The sequence below is a fragment of the Chlorocebus sabaeus genome, chromosome 26 (genome assembly GCF_047675955.1).
Source record: "Chlorocebus sabaeus isolate Y175 chromosome 26, mChlSab1.0.hap1, whole genome shotgun sequence".
Taxonomy (NCBI): Eukaryota; Metazoa; Chordata; class Mammalia; order Primates; family Cercopithecidae; genus Chlorocebus; species Chlorocebus sabaeus.
The window spans coordinates 17155990-17174454 of record NC_132929.1 but is presented as its reverse complement, the minus strand read 5'-3'; the positions used below and the strand labels follow the sequence as shown (position 1 = coordinate 17174454).

Sequence of the window (18465 nt, the reverse complement as noted above, 5' to 3'; positions counted from 1 at the left end):
ACATATACGTATCGGTTAAAAAACAACTTTTTCAGTTTTTTTTTTTTTTTTTTTTTTTTTTGAGACGGAGTCTCGCTCTGTCACCCAGGCTGGAGTGCAGTGGCCAGATCTCAGCTCACTGCAAGCTCTGCCTCCTGGGTTCACGCCATTCTCCTGCCTCAGCCTCCCGAGCAGCTGGGACTACAGGCGCCCGCCACCACGCCCGGCTAGTTTTTTTGTATTTTTTTTAGTAGAGACGAGGTTTCACCGGGTTAGCCAGGATGGTCTCGATCTCCTGACCTCGTGATCCGCCCGCCTCGGCCTCCCAAAGTGCTGGGATTACAGGCTTGAGCCACCGCGCCCGGCCACTTTTTCAGTTTTTATTATGAACATAATATCGTTACAACTGATGTGATAAAAGTCAGGTAATCCAATCAGCCAAAGAAACACCATGAACATCTGGCATATTTCCTCTGGTCCTCTGCTTCTTCTGCTTATTTTGGTTGTGGTCATTTGTTTGTTTGTTTGTTTTGAGATGGACTCTCACACTGTCACCCAGGATGGAGTGCAGTGGCATGAACTTGGTTCACTGCAACCTCCACCTCCAGGGTTCAAGAGATTCTCCTGCCTCAGCCTCCTAAGTAGCTGGGATTACAAGTGTTAGCCACCATACCCGGCTGATTTTTGTATTTTTAGTAGAGACGGGTTTTGTCATGTTAGCCAGGCTGGTCTTGAACTCTTGACCTCAGGTAATCCACCAACCTTGGCCTCTCAAAGTGTAAGGATTATAAGCGAGAGCCACTGCACCTGGCCTGTTTGCTTTTTTTAAGAGACAGGGTCTCACTATGTTGCCCAGCTAGTCTCAAACTCCTGGGCACAAGTGATACTTCTGCTTCAGCCTCCAGAGTAGCTGGGACTACAGGCATGTGCCACTGTAGCCAGCTTATTATTATTATTATTTAACTCCAGTTGAAATTATGGTATATATTAGGTTAGGTAATTTTTTCCCACTTACCATAATCATTTCTCAAATTCTGTCGCTTATTTTTTTGACCTTAATGGAATTTATTAGGCAAGGAAGGAAAAGAACCATACCAGGCAGAGGGAACAATAGTGATATATAAGGTTATAGTACAGTGGAAATAATGACATTCAGATAAACTGAGGTAGGCTGAAATTGCTGAAGTGTAGGGTACATAAGAGGGAGTGGAGGACACTGGGAATAGGACAGGTAGCGGGTTAAACCATAAAGGGCCCCGTATAATATGCTATAGAGCTATGAGTCTAATCTTAAAATATAAGAAAGCCTCAATCTTACATCTTTTTCAACTTGAAGTAATCTATTTTAAAAATATTCAATGAGCTTTCATCTCTTTTTAATTTTTTTTTTAAATTTTCTTTCAATCACTGATTTACAAACAAGTAGGTTTCCAAGAAATACCATTTCTAAAGTTCTCGTCCTTAAGTTTCCCCAATGTATCCGTAAAACAAGGCAAAACAATGTTCTGTCAGAGTTGGAATGGTTGCAGGGGCTTCTGCTTAGACTTTGGCTGTAAAACCAGAAAGTGAAAGTTTCATGAGAAACAGGGTATTTGGCAGGGCTTGGTGGCTCATGCCTGGAATCCTGGCACTTTGGGAGGCCAAAGCGGGCAGATCACCTGAGGTTAGGAGTTGGAGACCAGCCTGGCCAACATGGTGAAACCCTGTCTCTACTGAAAAGACAAAAACTACCCAGGCATGGTGGTGGACACCTATAATCCCAGCTACTCGGAAGGCTGAAGCAGTAGAATTGCTTGAGACTAGGAGGCACAAGTTGCAGTGAGCCTAGATCCTGTCACTGCACTCTCGCCTGGGCAACAGAGAGAGATACTGTCTCAAAACAAAACAAAACAAACAAAAAAAGGATACTTATGTAGAGTAACTCTCCACAGGATACTTATTAATTACAAGTGGTAAAAGAGTAACTTCACAAAGGAACAACCTAGCAGACACCACCATAACCAATGGATGGAAGTTAACAAGACTAGTCATAGGAACACCCAGCACTTGTGCCTCTTAGGGTGCCTACTGAGAAAGCAACAGCATTGCTCTGTGGGATTCCTGCCAACAGTTCCTAGTCTGAATCTAAACATGAGGACATATTAGACAAACCAACTCAGAGGACAAAAAACTGGCCTGTATTGAAAAATATTGGCCAGGCATGGTGGCTCACACCTGTAATCCCACCACTTTAGGAGGCTGAAGTGGGCAGATTACTGGAGCTCAGGAGTTTGAGACTAGCCTGGGCAACATGGTGAAAGCCCATCTCTACTAAAACTACAAAAATTAGCTGAGCATGGTGGTGCATGCCTGTAGTCCCAGCTACTCGGGAGGCTAAGGCTGCAGTGAGCTGAGATCGCACCATTGCACTCCAGCCTGGGCAACAGAGCAAGACCCTATCTCAAAAAAATAAAAAATAAAAAATAACCTGGGAGACTTGTTAAAAACTGAAGATTCTTAGGCCCATCTCAGACCCAAGGAATCAGAACATTTTTTCCTCTAATTTTCTAGATTCAGTATGACACTCAAAGTTTTAGGGAAAATGAGAAGGCTCAGGATTAGAAATTCCAGATTTAACTGCTTGGTGAATACTGGAATGGATTATCCTCCCTCAATCTCTCTAACTCCTCCTCTGGCAAGGCTCAGGGCCCTAGCAGATTTGCCCAGGTGAAACTGATACTGAGATATTTTATTTTCATTTATTTATTTATTATTTTTATTTTTTAGGAGCAGAGGTTTAGTAAGCAAAAGGAAGAGAAAGGAAGGCCAGGTGCGGTGGCTCACGCCTGTAATCTCAGCACTTTGGGAGGCTGAGGTGGGTGGATCACGAGGTCAGGAGTTCGAGACCAGCCTGGCCAACATGGTGAAAGCCCGTCTCTACTAAAAATACAAAAATTAGCTGGTCCTGGTGGCACGCACCTGTAATCCCAGCTACTTGGGAGGCTGAGGCAGGAGAATTGCTTGAACCCAGGAGGCGGAGGTTGTAGTGAGCAGAGATTGCACCTTTGCACTCCAGCCTGGGCGACAGAGCAAGACTCTGTCTAAAAAACAAAAAAAGAAATTCTATAACATGGTGCTATGGGTTGAATTGTGGCCCCTAAAAGATATGTTGAAGTCCTAACCACTGGTACCTGTCATATGACCTTATTTAGATATAGGAATTTTTTTTCAGATGTATTAAGGTTAAAATGACATCATTTGGACGTTCTTTTAATTTTTTGAGATAGGGTGTCACTCTGTCCATGCTGGGGTGAAGTGGTATGAAGATGGCCCACTGCAGCCTTAACCTCCTGGGTTCAAGCGACCCTGTCACCTCAGCCTCCTGAGTAGCTGGGACCACAGATGTGCACCATCATGGCTGGCTGATTCTTTTGACTTTTTGTAGACACAGGGTCTCACCATGTTGCCCAGGCTGGTCCTAAACTCCTAGTCTCAAGTAATCCTCCTGACTTGGCTTCCTAAAGTAATGGGATTACAGGCATCAGCCACTATGCTTGGCCTATTTGGGTGGATCCTAATCCAATATGACTGGTGTCCTATTAAGAAGACATATAGGGAGAATGTCATGCGCTGTCAGAGCCAGAGACTGGCATGATGCAGCTGCAACCCAAGGAACACCAGGCATCGACAGCCGTCGCAAAGTAGTCAGAGGCAAGGAAGGATTCCACCCAGAGTCTCAGAGAAGCATGGTCCTGCTGACACATCGATTTTGGATTTCCAGCCTCTAGAACTATGAAAGAGTAAATTTCTGTTTTTGTAAGCTGTCCAGTTTGTGGTGCTTTGTCACAACAGTCTTAGGAAACTAATGTACCCAGCTACTTCTAGCAATTTTGGTTTTTCAAGTCACTTGACATACCATTTATTCCATATTTACCTGAGGAAACAGCATTCTCAGCTCCGTGGTGCTCATCTAGTGGAGAAGGAACATTTGCAGTAGCTCTGAGATCCTGGTTTTCCTGCTTTTCATGATTCTGGAATTCAGTGGGATTGCTTATTTTTATCTCTGAATGATTCTGCTACAAATTTAAAAAGAAAATAAAATATTTTGATGATAAATAAGAAATAATTGCTGCCTTCCAAAGACAAGTACCAAAGTGAGGGGGAAAAGGGGTTAAAGGAAGAAAAGTAGGATAATGAGATTTTTGGTGGCAGATTTGGTTCTCTGCCTTATCAAATGTCATGGGAATGTAAATTTGAGAATAGGAGATAATAGGGCACATTAAGAGGAAAATAGAAATGGCAAGATTAACTGTCTTAGCAAGGACAAATGAAGAAACCTAGATAGTCTACTGAGCAAGTGAATATATTGAGGCAGAAACTTAAATAATAATAATAATAAGTGCTGCATTTATTCACTCCAAGAAAAGTAAAAGCTAAGGCCCCAAATGTGGCAAGGCAAGAGTTCAAAAGAAAAGAATAAGTTTTCTTCTGCCTAGCAGCTCCCTTTAAAGACAGTTAGAGATAATGCTGTCTGAATAGCCAAGGCCAAAGGAATAAGCTCCAGACACCACCCTCCCCCGCCTTCCCCGTTCCAGAGCAAGGTTGAAAGAAAAAAAAAAAAAGAGAAACACAAGTTCTTTTACTGTTACTCTTTTCCCAGGCTTCTTAAGCATGATTAGCATGATTATGTTTTACAAATGTCTGTATTTAGCCAGTTCTTGTTTTCCTTTTAATGCAGCTACAAGGCCGCTGGCTAAGTCAAGTTATTTTATGCTATAGATTATGTAACCTGTTACTGTATGATTAATTGCTTTTATTTTGCTTCTGTAAAGCTGCTTATAAAAACCTCGGCTATCTTTGTTCAAGGTTCAGCTTTCAGATGTGAATCCTCTGAGCTGGTGTGTGCCTAAAACAAACAAATCCTCCTGTACTCCGTATTAGTCTATCCATTCCTCAGTTTACTGCAACAATATGAACATAGAAAAGAAAATTAAGACTGTGTTTCGGGGCTGGGCACGGTGGCTCACACCTATAATCCCAGCACTTTGGGAGGCCGAGGTGGGTGGATCACCAGAGGTCAAGAGTTCGAGATTAGCCCAGCCAACACAGTGATATCTCATCTCTACTAAAAATGCAAAAATTAGCTGGACATGGTGGTGGCCGCCTGTTATCCCAGCTACTCAGGAGGCAGAGGCAGGAGAATTGCTTGAACCTGGGAGGTGGAGGTTGCAGTAAGCTGAGATAGTGCCATTGCACTCCATACTGTGGAACAAGAGTGGAAACTCCATCTCAAAAAAAAGAAGAAGAAGAAGAAAAAAGACTGTGCTTTGTAAAAATCACATTTGAATGAAAGGATAAAAGAATAAAACCAGAGTCTACAGAAAGCAAGTGAGGGAAGCCCCTTGCTAATCATGTGATCACACTGCTGAAAGACTAAGTACAGGGTGATCACCAGGCCAGGGGCAAGGTAGGAAGGAGAATTTAAACAAACCAATGAAAAAAACAACAAAAAGCACATTTAATGCTTGTTTCTCTTTCCTGCCTATCTACTACACCTCACTTAAGTGAACACTTAATGAATGTTCATATTTATACAACAAATATTTAATGTGAGCTTAATACTTAAAAAGTGCTTCCTGAGGGCCAAGCCCTGGGATGCAGTGATGAGCAGCTGGACTCGGGTCTGGGCTTTCATGGAGCTTACAGCATACAGTAAGCTTACAAACACATGACATCACATGGGAATTTAAAAAGAAAGCTCCCTAAGAGTATGCCAATTTTGGCATAGGTGGTGGTATATTTTCTTTTTTTTTTTTTTGAGACGGAGTCTTGCTCTGTCGCCCAGACTGGAGTGCAGTGGCCGGATCTCAGCTCACTGCAAGCTCCACCTCCCGGGTTTACACCATTCTCCTGCCTCAGCCTCCCTAGTAGCTGGGACTACAGGCACCCGGCACCTCGCCCAGCTAGTTTTTTGTATTTTTTAGTTGAGACGGGGTTTCACCGTGTTAGCCAGGATGGTCTTGATCTCCTAACCTCGTGGTCCGCCCGTCTTGGCCTCCCAAAGTGCTGGGATTACAGGCTTGAGCCACTGCGCCTGGCCCTATATTTTCAAATTGTATATTTCCATTCACCTGTGAGTCAGGGTCCACATGGACAGTCCTGCGCCTTCTCCTTGTTTTGGTGACATGGCCAGTTGGCTGGCTCTCAGCTTGTTCCTGGTTGCTGATCTGTATCTCAGTCTCATCACAAGAGGATGCAGAAGTTTGACTTTCATCCTGAAAAGAGAGGTATTACTCTGCTATGTGCTATGCATTACAGTTATAATGCTCAGGAAGAATCAGAATTTAGACAGAATAAAAAACATATTACATATGCAAAAGAAAAAATTTAAAACTCTCTAGCAGTAAATTGTAGGCAAAGACAAGAATTATAGAGTATTTAGGACAGACACGGTGACTCACACCTGTGATCCCAGCACTTTGGGAGACCAAGGCGAGTGGATCACCTGAGGTCAGTTCAAGACCAGCCTGGCTTTCATGGTGAAACCCCATCTCTACTAAAAATTACCCGGGCATGGTGGTGCATGCCTGTAATCCCAGCCACTTGGGAGGTTGAGGCAGGATAATCACTTGAACTGGGAGGGGGAGGTTACAGTGAGCCAAGATGGTGCCATTACACTCCAGCCTGGGCAACAAGAGTGAAACTCCGTCTCAAAAAAAAAAACAAAGAAAAAAAAAAAACTTAGAGTATTTACAAAGAAATAATCACACTTAGCAACCCAAATTAATAGATTAGGGTAGGAAAACATTCAAAGTTATTTTAGTGTGAATAAATACGGAAATTGGGACAGGTGCAGTGGTTCACACCTGTAATCCCAGCACTTTAGGAGGCTGAGGCAGATGGATCACTCGAGCCCAGGACTTTGAGACCAGCCTGGGCCACATGGCAAAACCCCATCTCTACTTGAAATTATTAAAAATTTATTAAGCTGGGTGCGGGGCTCACACCTGTAATCCCAGCATTTTGGGAGGCCGAGGCTGGCGGATCACCTGAGGTCAGGAGTTCGAGACCAGCCTGGCCAACATGGTGAAACCCTGTCTATACTAAAAATACAAAAATTAGCCAGGCGTGGTGGCACGTGCCTGTAATCCCACTTACTCGGGAGGCTAAGCCAGGAGTTATATATTGTATTATCTTCATTTCCTTTAAGGTCATCTTTTTCTTTCTTTCTTTCTTAGAGACAAGGTCTTGCTCTGTTGCCTAGGCTGGATTACAGTGGCTTGATCATAGCTCACTGCAGCCTCAATTTCCCAAGCTCAACTGACCCTCCTGCCTCAGCCTCCCAATCAGCTGGGTCTACAGGTATGTGTTACCACACCTAGCTACTTATTTTAACTTTGTAGAAATGGGGTCTCACTATGTTGCCCAGGCTGGTTGTGAACTCCTAGGTTGATGTCATCCTCCTGCCTTGGCCTTGCAAAATGTTGGGATTATAGGCGTGAGCCTCTATGCCCAGTCCATTTTCTTTTTATTTATCTTATTCTCTCTTAGACTTCAGGCTTTCCTCAAATGTCTGGTGGTTGTTGGTTGTTTATTCATATTTCTTTCTTTCTTTCTTTCTTTTTTTTTTTTTGAGACAGGATCTCCCTCGGTCGCCCAGGCTGGAGTGCAGTGGCACAATCTCTGCTCACTGCAACATAACGCCTCCCAGGTTCAAGTGATTCTCCCGCCTCCGCCTCCTGAATAGCTGGGATTACAGGCACCTGCCACCACAGCCCGGCTAATTTTTATATTTTTAATAGAGACGGTGTTTCATCATATTGGCCAGGCTGGTCTCCAACTCCTGAACTCAGGTGATCTGCAGCTTGGGCCTCCCAAAGTGCTGGGATTACAGGTGTGAGCCACTGTGCCTGGCCATGTCTATTCATATTTCATAGCAAATCAGGAAAAACCTCACTAGGAGCTTGAGTGCGCAAGAAAAGTGTGTTATTTGGTAGGATTCCTTGGGTAGGGAGGAGGCCATTATGCTGGTGTTTCCTTGAATGCCCAAAGGCAGAAGAATTTGTCTGATAACTATTTAATTTCCTTAATGAGAAATCTTCCAATATTTTAGAGGGCAGGCAGTCTACCAGATGTCTATTTTGCTATTATGGCCACAGGCCATCCCTTGATAGTCTATTTATTTGGCTTGGGGTTTGGTGAGGCCTATACATTGGTATTTTTTTTTTTTTTTGAGACGGAGTCTAGCTCTGTCACCCAGGTTAGAGTGCAGTGGCGTGATCTTGGCTCACTGCAACCTCCTCCTCCCAGGCTCAAGCAATTCTCCTGACTCAACCTTATGACTAGCTGGGATTATAGGTACATACCACCACGCCCAGCTAATTTTTTTATTTTAGCAGAGACAGGGTTTCACCACATTGGCCAGGCTGGTCTCGAACTTCTGACCTCAGTTGATCCACCCACCTCAGCCTCCCAAAGTGCTGGGATTACAGGCGTGAGTCACTGTGCCTGGCCATACGTTAGTATTTATTTATTTATATAATTTATTTATTTTTTGAGACGGGGTCTGGCTGTGTCACCCAGGATGGAATACAATGGTACAATCTTGGCTCACTGCAACCTCCAGCTCCTGAGTTCAAGCGATGCTCCTGCCTCAGCCTCCCGAGTAGCTGGGACTACAGGTGTGTGCCACCAGCCTGGCGAATTTTTGTATTTTTAGTAGAGATGGGGTTTCACCATTTTGGCCAGGATGGTTTCCATCTCTTGACCTCATGATCCACCCGCCTCGGCCTCCCAAAGTGTTGGGATTACAGGCATGAGCCACTGTACTCAGCTGTCAGTATTTTAAAAAAGTTCCCCAGCCTAGGCAACATAGCGAGACCCCAGTCTCTACAAAAAAATTTTTTAAAAAGTAACAAGGTGTGGTGAATGTGCCTGCAGTTCCAGCTACTTATGAGGCTGAAGTCAGAGGATTGCTTGAGGTCGAGGCTGCAGCAAGCCATGATTGTGCCACTACACTCCGCCCTGGGTGACAGAGTGAGAAACCATTTCAAAAATAATTAATTGCCGGGTGCGGTGGCTCACGCCTGTAATCCTAGCACTTTGGGAGGCCAAGGCGGGCAGATCACGAGGTCAGGAGATCGAGGCCATCCTGGCTACCACGGTGGAAACCCATCTCTACTAAAAAAACAAAAAAATTAGCCAGGTGTGGTGGTGGGCGCCTGTAGTCCCAGCTACTCGGGAGGCTGAGGCAGGAGAATGGCGTGAACCCGGAAGGCAGAGCTTGCAATGAGCTGAGATTGCGCCAGTGCACTCCAGCCTGGGTGACATAGCGAGAGTCTGTCTCAAAAAAAAAAAAATTAATTAAGAAAAATAATGTAAAAAAAATACAAAATATGTCTTTGTTGGGAATCAAAGAATAAAGCTTAAAGAATAGAAGGCCTGGCTGGGCGTATTGGCTCATGTCTGTAATCCCAGCACTTTGGGAGGCCAAGGTGGGCAGATCACTTGAGGGCCTGGCCCACATGGTAAAACCTCCACTCTACTAAAAACACAAAAATTAGCTGGGCATGGTGGTGTACACCTGTAATGCCAGTTACTCAGGAGGCTGAGGCAGGAGAATTGCTTGAGCTGGGGAGTTGGATGCAGTGAGCTGAGATCAAGCCACTGTACTCCAGCCTGGGTGATAGACCAAGACTCCATCTCAAAAAAAAAAAAAAAAAAAAAAAAAGAGAGAGAGAATAAAAGGACTTAACCAGAGGTGAAATATTACAGAAGCGTAACAGTTCCAAGTGATGTAAGGTCCAGGATATGCCCAGAGAAGCAGATGGCTGATCAAGCACAAAACCAAAGATCACCAGCATTAAGGACAAGGAGGCCGCAGTAATAAGAAACTCCTGGCCTCAGGTGATCCACCCACTTTGGCCTTTCAAAGTGCCAGTATTACAGACGTGAGCCACCATGCCCGGCCTGGTTTTTGTCATTTTTAAAAGTAATGGCAAAAACCACAATTACATTTGCACCAACCTAGAAGCAATACCTTTGAGTTACACATGTTGCTGGAATATAAAGAGACAATGTTTTGTTGTTTCTTTGTTTTGTTTTGAGATGGAGTCTCATTCTGCCTCCCAGGGTGGAGTGCAGTGGTTTGATCTCGGCTTACTACATCTGCCTCACGGGTTCAAGTGATTCTCCTGCCTCAGCCTCCTGAGTAGCTGGGACTACAGGTGTGCACCACCATGCCCAGCTAATTTTTGTATTTTAGTAGAGATGGGGTTTCACCATGTTGCCCAGGCTGGTCTCGAACTCCTGACCTCAAGTGATCCACCCACCTCAGCTTCCCAAAGTGCGGGAATTACAGGTGTGAGTCACTGAGCCCAGCCTAAAATTGTAATTTCAAATGGCACTACAATCATGTATCCTTAACCATAAAAAAGAAATTTATTGATATAGAAACTTTTAAAGCTAGAATTCAAAAATAGTTCTTGTCTATTTTCAGTTAATTAAAGCCTGGAATCAAAAATAAATTTGAGGCCAGGTGCAGTGGCTCACACCTGTAATCCCAGCACTTTGGGAGACTGAAGCAGGTAGATCAACTGAGGTCAGGAGTTCGAGACCAGCCTGGCCAACACAGTGAAACCTCATTTCTACGAAAAATACAAAAAATGGGCTGGGCACGGTGGCTCACCCCTGTAATCCCAGCACTATGGGAGGCCAAGGTGGGCAGATCACCCAAGGTCGGGAGTTCAAGACCAGCCTGACCAACATGGAGAAACCCTATTTCTACTAAAAATACAAAGTTAGCCAGGCATGGTGGTGCATGCCTGTAATCCCAGCTACTCAGGAGGCTGAGGCAGGAGAATTGCTTGACCCCAGGAGACGGAGGTTGCAGTGAGCTGAGATCACACCACTGCACTCCAGCCTGGATGACAGAGCAAGATTCTATCTCAACAACAATAACAACAAAAGGAATAAATGAATCCTGGCCCTAATGGAGCACTCATGGATCCATTGAGGAGTCATGCCTTATCAAAAATCTTTGGTGTGGGTCTGAAGCGGCCATGACAACTCCCATCAGCCATTGTTTTACAGCTTACAAGTCACTTTCACAATCCCTACTTCATGTGATGCTCACAACACTCAGTTCAGCAGAACAGATATTATTTCCATCTTAAAGAAGAGGAGTTTGAGTTTTTTTTTTTTTGAGACGGAGACTCGCTCTGTCGCCCAGGCTGCACTGCAGTGGCACCATCTCGGCTCACTGTAAGCTCCGCCTCCTGGGTTCACGCCATTCTCCTGCCTCAGCCTCCGGGGTAGCTGCGACTACAGGCACCCGCCACCAAGCCTGGAGAATTTTTTGTATTTTTAGTGGAGACAGGGTTTCACCATTTTAGCCAGGATGGCCTCGATCTCCTGACCTCGTGATCCACCCACCTCAGCCTCCCAAAGTGCTGGGATTACAGGCATGGGCCACTGTGCCTGGCCAGGAGTTTGAGTTTTCTAATGTTGCAGAGAAATAAATGAGAGCTAGTACTTGACCTAGGTGTTTCTGATTTCAACTCCAGTTCCCTCCCTACTCAAATCATGCCATCTCTTGTAATATTTGGCAACTAGTACTCAGTCTTTGTATTTGTGTAAAAACATCTTATTCAACAGATTGATGCAAAACAGTTTCACCATTCACAACAGCAGATAGTTAATCTGAAAGGATTCAGTCCTTGGCACTATTACCAATAAAGATCTCTTTTTTAATAAACAGCATATCTTTTTTTTTTTTTTTTTGAGACGGAGTCTTGCTCTGTTGCCCAGGCTGGAGTACAGCGGCGCGATCTTGGCTCACTGCAACCTCTGCCTACCGGGTTCAAGCGATTCTCCCTATCTCAGCCTCCCAAGTAGCTGGGGTTACAGGCTCCTGCCATCAAGTCTGGCTAATTTTTGTATTTTTAGTAGAGATGGGGGTTCACCATGTTGGTCAGGCTGGTCTCAAACTCCTGGTCTCAAGTGATCCGCCCACCTCAGCCTCCCAAAGTGCTAGGATTATAGGCGTGAGCCACCACACTCAGCCAACAGCATGTCTTAAATCATCACTAGTTGTGTGTTAATTGTCCATTAACTAAATATAATTGTTTTTCTAGCTAACAGGTAAACGTGAAAAACATTACTCACTTGATTCTCATTTTCTTTTCTTGCCTCATGTTTAACGTGGCCTTTCAAGGCTTTTAACAACTTGTCTGCCTGTAAGAGAGACCTTATTATTAGAGTCAAAAATCAAATAAACAAGGAAGATATGTTGAACATTTTTTGCTGTTCTTGTATTCATTAAATGTACTCTGGTCAGACCATAGGACTAGAACTTAGAAAGAATGGGTCTCCGCTAGATTAGACTTCAGCAAGTGTCTGCACAGGGCAGTTCTGGGCAGTTCTCAGATAAAAGATGTGATGTGTCTAATTGCTGAGATCTGAAGGATGAAAGGGAGAGCTGGACATAGAGAAACAGGTAGAGGAATGGCACAGCAAGGCAACAGTGAGGGTGTTTACAGAACTTAAGTTCAGTGTGGTTGGAGCATGGAGCTGTTGTGGGAGATAGTAGGAGACAATGTTGGGAAAGTGAGCAGGGCCCTGATGTTACCCGGCCTTACAAGCCTTTAAAGAGTATGAATTTTACCCTCCGAGAAAAGGGCAATCTCTGAAGAGTTTGCAGCAAGGCAGTGGGTAACCAATTTTGCATTACTCAGAATGATTACTCTACCTGAACAATGTGCAAGATGCATTTGATGGGGATGAGCCAGAGATGCTGTGGCCTGAACTAGAGTGGGGCTAAGGCAGTATGGATGAAGTCAAAACCTTCTTAGGAAGTGAAATCAGTGTGAACATGAGAGTTGAGGAAGAGGGAAACTTCGTTATGCCGAGGTTTCTGGCTTGGACAGCTGGTGAAGTGTGGTGTGGTCCCTAAGATGAGGAATGCCAAAGGTGACGGGGTCTTAGGGGGATGGTTATAGGTCTCTGTGGGGGGAAGGGAACACGGAGCTTCTCTTCCCAGCCTAGGAAAACTTCCCTTCCTGTTCTTTCCTGAAAGGAGAATGTTAATTTGATTGGTTACATTTTCCTGTGCTTTAAAAGTCAAGTTTGGTTGAGCGCAGTGGCTCATGCCTGTAATTCCAGCACTTTGGGAGGCTGAGGCAGGTGGATCATGAGGTCAGGGGTTTTAACCCTGCCTGGCCAACATGGTGAAACCCCATCCTAATAAAAATACAAAAATTAGCTGGGCATTGGTGGCGTGCGCCTGTAGTCCCAGCTACTTGGGAGGCCAAGGCAGGAGAATTGCTTGAACCCAGGAGGCGAAGATTGCAGTGAACTGAGGAGATCACGCCACTGCACTCTAGTCTGGGCGACAGAGCAAGACTCCATTTCCAAAAAAAAAAAAAAAAAAAAAAGTCAAGTTTTTTGGCTGGGTTCTCTTTTTCTTCCTCTTCTACCCAGCCATGCAGTTGAGGGCCAGAGCCATCCTTCTCAAGGTGGGCCCAGCCACCAGGCTTGGCTCTATTCTTCTCATGCCTTTTATCATGGGCCATGTGTTCAGTAAAGAATGGCAGAGATCCTGAAATTTGATTTGTACTCAAGCTTTTGCTTGTGGTACAAGCCTGAGCCACATTCTCCAATCCACTTTACCAGAATGCTCTGCATCAAGACATCGGGCACCATTTCAGCTAGTAATAAAGTGGTACCTTATTTTCTACTTGTTTTTCTCTGGGAAGGGGATGATTGGCAGGGCAGAATTCAGGCATTCTTGATTTTTCTAATATCTTCTTAATATACCTTCAAAATCTCACCAAACGTACAAGAATGCATGAAGTGAGGCACCTGCGGCAGAACCCAGTGAGGAGGGTGAATGATATGAGGTGGTGTTCAAGAGTTGTGCTGAAGGTGCAGATGTTAGTTATCAGCATATATTCGTGCATTCCTTCAACAAGCATTTATTGTGCTGGGCCCTGTTCCACACACTAGAGAGTGATGAATTAAACAGACAAGGTAATTGTCCTCCAGGATCTTCTAGCAGTGGTGAAACAGTCTGTTACCCAAGAAAGCTAGAAATGAATGATATGACATCAGGTATTATGATGCAAAAATAAAACTGGGCAACTGGGGTGGGGTGGGGATGCTACCTGAATTAGGATGGTTGGGAAAGGCCTCTCTGAGGTGGTGGCTTGAACTGAGATGTGAATGAGGAAAGGGGCAGGAGGTGAAGAGCACTCCAAGCAGAGTGAGCACCAAGAACAGGAGCCCTGAGATGGACCCATGAGTTGAAAGACAGAAATTGCTCTTATGGTAGGAGCACGGTGAACAGAGGTGTGTGGAGGGCAGGGAGATCAGAGAGGTGACCAGAGGCTGGGTCAAGTAGAGAGGTAAAGGCCACAGCAAAACTTATGAATTTCGCCAGGTGCAGTGACTCATGCCTGTAATCCCAGCACTTTGGGAGGCTGAGGCGGGTAGATCACCCAATGTTAGGAGTTCAAGACCAGCCTGGCCAACAGGGTGAAACCCTGTCTCTGCAAAAAATATAAAAATAGCTGGGCATGGTGGTGGGCACCTGTAGTCTGAGCTACTCAGGAGGCTGAGGCGGGAGAATCCTTTGAACCCTGGAGGTGGAGGTTTCAGTGAGCACCACTATGCTCCAGGCTAGGTGACAAGAGCAAAACTCTTGTCTCAAAAAAAAAAAAAAAAAAAAAAAAAAAAAATTATTTAATTGATTCCCCTAACTTGTTATTAGAAAAAAAATGTCAGGCCTATAGAAAAGTCAAAGTAGGCTGGGTGCGGTGGCTCACGCCTGTAATCCCAGCACTTTGGGAGACTGAGGCAGTCAGATCACTTGGGTTCAGGAGTTCCAGAACAGCCTGAACAATATGGAGAAACCCTTTCTCTACTAAAAATACAAAATTAGCTGGGCGTGGTGATGCATGCTTGTAATCCCAGCTACTTAGGAGGCTGAGGCAGGAGAATTGCTTGAACCCAGGAGGCGGAGGTTGCGCAGTGAGCTGAGATCATGCCACTGTACTCCAGCCTGGGCAACAAGAGCAAAACTCTGTCTCAAAAAAAAAAAAGTCGAAGTAGTGTAATAAACACTCATATTTCCCACCAAGATTCAACAATCATTTGCATTGTCTCATATTTGGTTTCTCTATACTAACATATATTTATTGTGAAAAAATTTGAAAATGAGTTCCAGACATCATGATACTTCACCACTAAATATATCAGCCACACCTCCTAAAAATAAGAAGAGATTTTCCCACATAACCTCTAATGCATTCATGTACTCAGGAAAAGCCTAATATCACCTAATATGTAGCCCGTAATGAAATTTCCTTCTCTCCAATTTTAGCTATTTTCTTTTTAAAAAAATTTCCCTCCAAATCAGGGTCAAACTAAGTTTCTCTCATTACACTGGAAAAAGTTTAGATTTTATTTTAAATGTGAGAGAAGTCACTGGAGGGCACTGATCAGAAAAAGACACGTTCTAGGTTTTTTTTTTTTTTTTTTTGCAGACAGAGTCTCGCTCTGTCACCCAGGCTGGAGTGCAGTGCCGTGATCTTGGCTCACTGCAGCCTCCACCTCTTGGGTTCGGGGATTCTCGTGCCTCATCCTCCCGAGTAGCTGGGATTACAGGCACATGCCACCACACCTGGCTAATTTTTGTATTTTTTTTTTTTTTTAGTAGAGATGGGGTTTTGCCATGCTGGCCAGGCCAGTTTTGAACTCCTGGCCTCAAGTGATCCAACCACCACGGCCTCTCAAAGTGCTGGGAGTACAGGCATGAACCACTGTGCCTGGTCTCTCTCTCTTTTTTTTCTTTTCCCTAAGTTTCAAATATCACTCCAACTACCAAGAGGACACTACTGTGAGGTAAGAGTTGAGGCAGGAAGCCCAGTAGGGAGACTGAGGCAGTGGTCAAGAGATGAGAGTGCTGTGGCACAAGTTTGCAGCGCTGGAGATGGTGCCCAGAGGTCAGACTTCAGGTCTATTTAGGAGGAGGTGCTGACAAGGATTGATGGCTGTGGATGAAGGAGGGTGATCCAAACTGGGCCTGACGCATGTACTGAGAGGGGGAAGAGACTGTCAATGCTTGGACCTGAACGTGTTGTTGAAAATGCACTTAAATACCCGAGTCAGCATCCTAGGGGAGAGAGAGGTCCTACTGGAGATGTGGGTTTGGGAGGCATTAGCTTCTGGGTAAATTTTAACTTACGGGAGTGGCCGGATGCAGTGGCTCATGCCTGTAAACCCAACACTTTGGGAGGCCAAGGCAGGTGGAGCACTTGAGGTCAGGAGTTCAAAACCAGCCTGGCCAACATGGTGAAATCCTGTCTCTACTAAAAATACAAAAAAATTAGCTGGGCATAGTGGTGGGCACCTGTAATCCCAGCTACTCAGGTGGCTAAGGCAGGAGAATCGCTTGAACTTGGGAAGTGGAGGTTGCAGTGAGCCGAGATCGTGCCACTGTACTCTAGCCAGGGTGACTGAGCAAGATTGCATCTCAAAAAAAAAAAAAAAAAAGAAAAGAAAAACAAAACAAAAAAATGTGGTGGATAAGATCACCCAGGGATAGAGCACAGTTAGAGAAAAGAGAGAAAGGAAGAGAGCCCTGGGGGCACTCCACATTTAGAGATCTGGCAGATGAAGAACCAACCAAGGAGACCAGAAAGAAGTGCTAGTAAGGCAGGACAGAGTGAAATATCAAAGTCTAGAACAGAAAGTGGCTGGAGCAGAGGGGAATGTTCAGTCATGCCAAATGCTACTGATAGGCACAGGTGAGGGGAGAAAGGGAACCTTTGTAAGATGGTGACCTTGATACAAGCAATTTCAGTAGAAAAGAACAGAGAAATAGGACAGTAGATGGAATGAGGACATGGGATCAGGAGAGGATTTTCGCTTTTTTATTTTTTAAAAAGATGGGTGATATTGAAACATGATTGCATAGCTTATGGCAAATAAGCTAGCAGAGTGGAGAAATTAATGCAGGAGGAGGCTCTAATTGTAGGAATGTAGTCCTAGGGGAGGCAAGAGGGCCCAGGATCTTCAGCATAAATGGAAAGGTTGCTCTTAGACAGGCAAAGCAGCAGAGTATGCGGATGTAGATGCAGGGTGGCTAGAAGGTTTGGTGGTGCGGCCAAGCCTAGGGGCTCATGATCACACCACTGTACTCCAGCCTGGCTGACAGAGCAAGACCCTGTCTCAAAAAAAAAAAAAAAAGGAAAAGAAAAGAAAAAAAGGGGGGATTTGGTGGTTGAAGGATCAGGCAGTTTTCTGTTGATTGCATCTATTTTCCCGTGACCTATGCGGTAAAGTCATCAAGGGAGGGAAGGGAGCCAAGTTGAGTCAAGATGATAAAAATTATCTTCAAACATAGGAAAGTTCATGACTAAGAAGAAAATGGGCCAGGTGTGGTGGCACGTGCCTGTAATCCCAGTTGCTTGGGAGGCTGAGGTGGGAGGATGCCTTGAGCCTGAGAGGTTGAGGCTGCAGTGAGCCCTGATTGTGCCACTGCAGCCTGGGCAACAGAGCGAGACCTTATCTCAAAAAAAAAAAAAAAAAAAAGGAGAAAGAGCAAATGCCCATATTAAGGTTTAGAGTTGCACATTTAAAATAAGTTCACTCAACTAAGTTAGTTGTTTTCTCCAGCTAGAGTTAGCTGCAGAGGTATAGGCAAAGATTAAGCACATAGTTGGGTTTAATCAGGCTTGGGTTTTGCCAGGTGAGTACACAGAGGTGCAAGGAAGTGGAAATAGTGCTAGTGTTTGTAATTTAAGCTGGTAAGAAAGGAAGTGAGGGCATGAGTTACAAAAGGACCAGTCGCCACACTAACATTAATAACTGGTTCCTTGAATTTGCTTTACCATTAAGAGAAGTCTCTCAAAAGAGCCAATATTATCTCTTATAAATTTATTTATTATTATTATTATTTTTTAGACAGAGTTTTGCTCTTGTTGCCCAGGCTGGAGTACAATGGCGTGATCTTGGCTCACTGCAGCGTCTGCCTCCCTGGGTTCAAGCGATTCTCCTGCCTCAGCCTCCCGAGTAGCTGGGATTACAGGTGCCTGTCACCACGCCCGGCTAATTTTTGTATTTTTAGTAGAGATAGGGTTTTGCCATGTTGGCCAGTCTGCTCTCAAACTCCTGACCTCAGGTGATACACCTGCCTCGGCCTCCCAAATGCTGGGATTACAGGCTCAAGCCACCATGCCCGGCCATAAATTTATTTTTAATAATATCATACTAGTAAAATTATCAAGATTTGATTAAACTGAAATAGTATTTACACTATTATACTAGTATATTTATACTAGTAAAATTTATTTAATTTATTTAAATTGTAGTGTTTCATTTTAATCAAATCTTGATAATTAGAGCAATTTATTAATTTTTTTGCTATGTACTAGAATTTCAAAAGGCAATTGACTTAATGAGCTCCTGGGTTGTACCAACAGTTTATAATTTGAAACATCTTATTAT

The 18465-nt window shown here is 44.3% G+C and overlaps 1 protein-coding gene across 6 annotated transcripts in view; it reads right to left on the bottom strand.

The window, feature by feature from the left end:
* Positions 1-18465, bottom strand: part of NUSAP1 (nucleolar and spindle associated protein 1) — a 45727-nt gene that overhangs the window by 24830 nt on the left and 2432 nt on the right. For 4 of the 6 annotated variants that reach the window (XM_008016951.3, XM_038009848.2, XM_008016947.3 and 1 more), the window contains exons 2-4: positions 12124-12192; positions 6090-6233; positions 3893-4034 (exon numbers count right to left, since the gene is read on the bottom strand). In XM_008016951.3, coding sequence (XP_008015142.3) covers positions 3893-4034; positions 6090-6233; positions 12124-12192 — 355 coding nt within the window. The remainder of the gene's footprint in view (positions 1-3892; positions 4035-6089; positions 6234-12123; positions 12193-18465) is intronic. The other 2 variants (XM_008016949.3, XM_008016950.3) reach the window with 1 other exon arrangement.